At 28.5% G+C, this 7,395-nt stretch overlaps 1 protein-coding gene across 2 annotated transcripts; it reads right to left on the bottom strand.

Annotated features, from left to right (window-relative positions):
* Window positions 1-257: 257 nt before the first annotated feature.
* On the bottom strand, window positions 258-2,545 carry LOC137828985 (geraniol 8-hydroxylase). 2 transcript variants are annotated; one of them, XM_068635776.2, is made up of 3 exons: window positions 2,419-2,545; window positions 1,143-2,029; window positions 258-928 (listed from the first exon to the last, which is right to left on the bottom strand). In XM_068635776.2, the coding sequence occupies exons 2-3, from the start codon at window positions 2,025-2,027 to the stop codon at window positions 353-355; spliced, it is 1,461 nt and encodes a 486-aa protein (XP_068491877.2). In that variant the 5' UTR covers window positions 2,028-2,029; window positions 2,419-2,545; the 3' UTR covers window positions 258-352. The 2 variants fall into 2 exon arrangements, with proteins under 2 accessions (XP_068491877.2, XP_068491878.2); XM_068635777.2 differs by having other exon boundaries at window positions 2,170-2,446.
* Window positions 2,546-7,395: the final 4,850 nt, after the last annotated feature.

The raw sequence follows: 7,395 nt of genomic DNA on the forward strand, positions 1-7,395 counted from the left end.
TAAGAGAAGAATGCATATAGCAAAGTATTATAACCCAAATCTTTTTTAGGAAGAAGATACTTTTGATTTGACATCCTTTTAATTATTGTAAAAAAATACATTCCTTAAAAATTTGAATAGAAATAGTCATTCATGTTCCTTAAAAGTTTCTTTCCTACCCCACCCATCTTCCCTGTCTTTCTTGAACTTCTGTACTTTGCCCCTTTGAGAAACATAAATGTGCAGATTAAAAAGGATACATTAAAGTGTAGAACAACTGAGAGAAGAAAGCTAATGATATTTCAATGGCTGAAATTATTTGAGAAGATTAAAAGAGTGCAGAAAAAGAAGATAAACAGAGATATTTGGTATTTTAAAGGAGAAAAGGAATGGCCCTAAGGGATTCATCCAAGTCCATATCCTCAGGTTCCATATTGTTTTCTAGTTTCCAGTCAAAGGAGTTGACCAGAGAGCCGAGCATGAGGTGCAACATTCTGACGGCCAGTGGAGAGCCAGGGCAGATGCGTCTGCCACTGCCGAAGGGTGTCAGCTTAAAGTGCCGACCTTTAACGTCGATCTCTGAGTCCAAGAATCTCTCCGGCGAGAACACATGTGCATCCTCCCACACCTCTGGGCTCCTCCCTATGGCCCACTCGTTTATCAGCACCTGAGCACCCTTTGGGACCGTCAACCCGCACACTTCCACTTCTGTTTTCGCCCTTCGTGGAAGCAGAAGCGGCGCCGGTGGGTGCATTCGCAGACTCTCTTTTATCACCGCTTGCAGATACGGAAGCCTTGCCACGTCCGATTCCTCCACCGCCTTCCCCACTCCGATCACTTCCGCCAACTCCTTCTTCACCTTCCGCATCGCCTCCGGGCTGTGCATCAGTTCCGTCATTGTCCGTTCTAAGCCGTAGGCCGTTGTATCAGTCCCCGCAACCAGGAGATCCTGTCACCAATTAACAAATTACGTTCACACCGCATGCTTCTTTTGATAAGTACGGATGCATTTTTATATGACCTAAGATAAATAAACAAATAGATTTTTCATATCTTTATATTTTAAAATTTGAATGGTTAGTAGTAGTAGAAGATACAGATCCCAATGAAACACAACAAAATTAAGAAAGAGATAAGATAAAGAGAGGAATGTATATACATACAAGGAATAAATGTTTTATCTGCTTTCTATGTATGTTCTCGCTGCTCTTTTCAGAAATATCAAGCAAGATCTCAAGCATGTCATGGCTGGTGACATAATTCTTCTCTTGCCTCTTCTTCAACCGTTCATCGATTATGGGGTCCAACACATCGAACAACTTGTCTATGTAATTGGTGGTGTGTCTTCTTATACCTTGTGGATCAAATATCCTCAAGAAGGGGAAGTAATCCACCAAGTTTGGAGTTCCTGTTGCTTTCAAGAGAGTCCCCACAACGTGCTTGTACTCACCATTACCTACCGAGGGAACAAAATCCTGTGACACAAAAGTGTAGGACAAAAAGTTAATGCAGGCCATGAATGCTGCTCTCCCAATATCCACCACTTCGCCCTTAAGGCTACTTTGGCGGATATCACTCAGCAGATCCTGCAGTTTCCTGCGTCTAAGGTCTTGGCTTGCGTCAAGGGTTTTGACGGAAAACAAGTTTCCGTGGCAAATTTTTCTCAGTTCTTGCCAAAGGGGTGAGACAGGGAGAAAGACCAGGCTGTAATGGTTGTGGTTGTACGATGTTGTGATGTCGGGGTTTGTTCTGTCGGAGAACAGGGCGTCATGGGTTTGGAGAATCTCTTGGGCTGCGATCGTTGAAGAGATTACTATGGTAGTTGATTGGCCTATCGTGAAACGCATTATGGGGCCATAGAATTTGGCAAGCTTGGCCATTGTTTGCTGTGGCTTCTTGTACAGTTGACGAGAGTTTCTGATGATGGTGAGGAGGGATGGTCCTGGTGGAAGCTGTCTTGATTTTCTGCTCCTTGCATGCAGTGAACGAAGAGCATGCATGATGGTGCATGCCAACATGATGATCAGTGTACTGGCTACAGTATCCATCTCTGTGGTGAAAATAGAAGAAAAAAAGTATAAGATATATTTTGAATATTGTGTTAGCTAATAGACAACTATGGAGAAAAATAATTGCAATAAATGGACACAGAGAGACGTGTAAGGTTCAATCTAATGGCTAAGTTCATACTTCACTTTTTTTCAGATCTATAAACATATTAATATATAAACACTTAAAAATGATTGTTCATTTTTATTTTGTGTTTTGAAATGAGTGGCAGCTTTGGCATGTGGGTTGAAGATGGTGTTTTTAGGGTGTAGCAGCTGCAAGATCTTGTCAGAAATTTAAAACATGTATGATGATATGATCATGTGATGATAAGAAAGGCAAGGAAAAGACTGAAGTAATCGAGAGAGAAGTGCTGAGAAAATGACTCACTTTCTCAAGCACTAAAATGGATACGAAACTTCCCAAGGATTCTCCTCCTTATATAGAATCAAAGCTCCCTCAGGTAATTATTAGAATTATCACCACTCAAATCACAATCACGTGTGTTTTACTTTGAACACTGATAAAACATTTATCAGAGAAAAATTATACTTTCACATGTTTCTCTTATTTTTGTTTTATAACTATTTTTAATAATAAAATATTATATTTACTTAATAAAAGTAAATATAAACAAAATTTTGAAATAATAATAATAATAATATATTTGATAATATAAAATATGTGTGAAAATATCATCTTTTTGACACCCAATCAATTATAATAATACAATAATATTTTTCATTAAAAATAAAATAAATATAATTAAAATAATAATTAATTAAGTCGTGAAGTTTATGTACTTTATGTGTATAGTGTTGTGTTTGGTGTTAGGACCTTGATACTTTGATACTCCAAAAACACATTCTTAACATACAAATAAAATAATATTTTAATAATTTTTATTTTTATTTTTAATTTAAAATTATTATAATATTATTATAAAGGATTGTTGAATAGTGTTATTTACTGTGTGGAATGTCGACAAAAACATTTCATTGGTGTTAAAGTATCACTTATCAAATCAAATGTAGTACTATAATACAAAGTGGTTATATGTCAACATTACAAACAGTTGATAAATTAATAAAATAATATTTAATATATTTTTAAATTTTAAATATTATTATATTATCCTTTTTTTGTCATAAAAGGAAAATATTTTTTGACACTTAAATTTTATTTTAACACCCAATCAATTATAATAATATAATAATATTTTTAATTAAAATAAAATTAATATAATTAAAATAATAATTTATTAGAATGTGAAGTGTATGTATTTTATATGTATACTGTTATGTATGGTGTTAAAGTATCATTATTTGTTGTGGATAGCAATTTTTTTACTCTAGTATATAATCATATTTTTTTCTAAAATTTTAATTTTTATATGAAATGATAAAAGTTTTTTTTTATATCATTAAATTGAAGATTATATAGAATAACAGGTTGTCAATATATAATTATATATTGTTCTTTCTTGAATCAAATGCAGCACTAATCTGTTAGACTTGTTGCACATTGATACATTGATTAAACACTGCGCTTTCTTGTACCTTCTCTCAGGCTATTACACATATCTTATTGGAAAATATTTTCAAAAAGTTATTACAATCCAATTTAATAATATAACAATATATATTAAAAAATTAAATCAAAAAATATTATTATTTGAATTTATCAAAATGACCTTTTTATTTTATTTGGTAATACTTTATTTGGATTAGAAAAAAAAATAAGAAAGAAAAGTTGTTTGAATTAAGATATAAAAAGTCCATAAGAAAAGTTTATTGAAGTTATAAAAAATTAGAAATACAGTAAATTTTAATATATTAAAAAAAATTATCCATAATATATTTAGATATAAAAAGTAATATTATTTTATATTTACATTTTTATTAAATTATAATATTATTATATAAATTAATATTTTTATTATAAATAACTATATTATTATTAATTATTTTAATTATATTAATAATATTTTGAAATATTTAATGATATAAATTTATTTAATATTTAATATTATTTTATTTATATGATATTATATATTTGATATTTTTTTTATACCGTTGTACAAATGTAATGAAAGAAAATCACTTATCTTTCTTATTGTTTTTTGGTAATATAGGAGGAAACATTTTCATCAATCTCTTCAATACAAATCAATTAAATCAAATAAAATAATATTTACTATTTTGCATACGTATCTTCCTAAAAACAAGCATTACTTAAATGTGAAAATATCACCACACTATTTTATATGTTTCTCTCTCATTTTCATTAAACTTATGGAAAAAATCTCTTTCACCCTCACCCTCTATATTTTATTTACATCACTTAACTTATGCAAAATCTCTTTGACACTTTATATTTTTATCTAGATTCATTTAAGAAATGCTTTTTAATAATAAAATATTATATTAAAATAATAAAAATAAAATATTACATTAAAATAATAAAAATAAAATATTATATTAAAATAATAAAAATAAATATTATAATAAAATAATAATTTATATAATTGTAATGCGACAAAAGTGACGGTGAAACTATCGTCACCATAATAATCTGATTTTCTTACCGTGATCCGTGCATGTAAGAAAATGTTATTTTATTAAGTACTTTATACAATCATTTTTATGTTTTACTGAGGTTTGGTAAAAAGTGGATGTTACTAAAGTTCACTTCATTTTTATTATTATTAATTATAATTATTATATATGTTATTAACGTAGGAGGATTCAAAACCAAGTTGTTCTCATTTATATCATTTAACTATATCATTTATATAAATTCTTTATTAATATTTACCTATATCTATATTCATAAAGGACTAAGTTTAACATAATCTATTATTTCTTTAGCATAAATAATTATGTTGTTAGTATTTTTTATAATAAAATAATAAATAAAATTAATTAATTCATTTAAAATATTACTAAAAAAATACTAAAATAAAAAAAATTAAAAAAAAACTTATATGTTAATGTCCCTACATATGTCAGACACTGAATTAGATAAAAACTTAACAAAAACAATAGTAACTTTTCGCATAAAAAGTTATGTGGTTCTGTTCACGCTGAATTTATGTCAGACCTGGTACTGGAATCTTATCCTTATTTTTTCTCATGGGTTGCAGATTTGTGGTGAGAATGGGACTACAGGGATTTGTGGTGAGAATGGGACTACTGGGATTTCTGGTGAGAGACACTGTTCCAAATAAATGCTTAAAAATATAAAATAGTTAGTTATAGATAATTTTTTAGTTTTTCATACATAAAATTATCTCATATTTAGTGTATACATTTAGTTTTTCTTAAATGACTGATAAATATATATATATATATATATATATATATATATTATTTTATTTTTCTTTAAAAATATGAATCATATCCGACATCATAAAATGTGACAATTTTTTTAGATAAAAAGTTATGGTATAAAAAAAAATTAAAACATACATTTTTTCTTAATTTTTATTCCTGTATTTAGAATATCACTTATGATTTTGTTTGATAGAAAGAAAAAATAGAGGGATGAACATAATAAAAAATAAAAAATAAAAAGCACAATAAATCAAGAAGAATGGATGTCAATGAGGGCATTCGGTTTTAGTTAGAAACACATATATTTATAGTGGAGTTTGTATTTTGTCTTTTTTCGATTATATGTGTCTTTTTTATATTTTATTTGTTTTTTTTATCTTTTGTATCTAAAATGTATTTAGTCTTTTTTCTAATATTAAATATTAATTTTATATTCAAGATTAATTTCTATTATTTTAGCTATTATAACAATATGAAGAGAAAATGATGAAATTGTTATATTAATTTTTTTTATAAAAGCTCTAATTTTAAGCATCACTATAAAACTTAACATCTCAGTTAAGCTAACACTTCAAGTAACAACAATCATTTTGTCACCACATGAAAAAAGTATTATTAATGAAAAAAAAGAAATACGGGTAAATACGGGGGATTACATAACAAAATCGATTCATAGGTAGTATATATTTATTCATAAAGAACTCTAAGAAAATACTAGATGGAAGTCTATTATACCAATAAAATTGGTCATGATTTTCCCATAGTAATTAAGACAAGTGTTTCATCTATTACGAAGCATCCAAGGAACATTAGTTATAGTAGTAAATGCAACACAAACCAAAGTAAAATCACATTCAAGCTATAAATTAGTAAGACACATCTTTTGAGCTTCTTCAATACAATGTATAACTTCATTAAACTCTGCAACCAAAACAGCACGTCAAGGAAAGCAGAAAAACCACCAATAAACTCTCCCTACTCCCACGAAAAATACATCCACAAGTATCAATACCAGGAGAACCCCTAACAGCACTATCAATGTTAATTTTAACTAAACCTGGTGAAGGAAACTCCCATCTAACAGGAAGAGGGTGAGGGTGTAGAACTTTACCACTACGAGTATGAATATAAAAAAACTCATTGAAATCAAATATATCATTGTACATAGAACTTTTAGACGAATTTTCCACTAGACAAGTGAAATCTTTAATGACCGAAATAGTTATAGAAACATCAATTTTAACCTGAAATCTAGTATAATTTATCATACGTGATAGAACAGTAAGCACAACTGCTACCTATACTGTGGCTAACTATGGTTAAGCCTACAGAATACTAAGACTACTAAACTAGGGTTTACCAAATTATTTTCTCTTCTCTATTATTTCCAGAATATCTCACTTATATATGTGAATTTTAGGTTAACATAGATTGGGCATGTATGCCATTGGGCCTATCCTAACAATATGACATATCATTCAAATAGAAAAGGTTATCACAACAAGTTTAATCAAATTAATCAAAGAACTATCATCACTCTAATAAAAGAAAGAAGATCATCCACATTAAAGAAATGAGAATTAAGAAAAAATTGTCGAATCCAACTCCAAATATGTAAATATTAGAACATTCAAAAATAAATGTTGAATATAGATTCTTCTTGTTTTTCACACAACATACACATAGAACATATATACAAACCTCTATGCTGAATGTGTTGATTTATAGAAAGTCACCAATAAAAAACTTTCCATATTAAATTTTTATTATTATCTAAGATTATATCAACTTTATAATCTATTCGTAAGAAGTTAAAAACTCAAACCTTACCTATGACAGTACCACAATTTTAATATCATAAAGAATGAAGACAGAAAAAAGAAATATAACAAGTTTCACTTATTAATTTCAAAGTTGATTGTCTTATAAACTATATAAATCAAACACCAGTTTATTTTTATTCACTTAACCAAATAAGATATTAAAGGCTTAAAGCAGATCCATTTTGGTCATTTTAATAAAGTATGACCTA

The sequence above is a fragment of the Phaseolus vulgaris genome, chromosome 7 (genome assembly GCF_051622355.1).
Source record: "Phaseolus vulgaris cultivar YP4 chromosome 7, ASM5162235v1, whole genome shotgun sequence".
In the NCBI taxonomy this organism is placed as follows: Eukaryota; Viridiplantae; Streptophyta; class Magnoliopsida; order Fabales; family Fabaceae; genus Phaseolus; species Phaseolus vulgaris.

Coding starts and splice junctions, on each gene's coding strand:
- LOC137828985 (XM_068635776.2), bottom strand. CDS start 2,027: ATGGATACTGTAGCCAGTACACTGATCATCATGTTGGCATGCACCATC. Junction 929..1,142: donor AGATAAAACATTTATTCCTT/GTATGTATATAC, acceptor AATTGGTGACAG/GATCTCCTGGTTGCGGGGAC.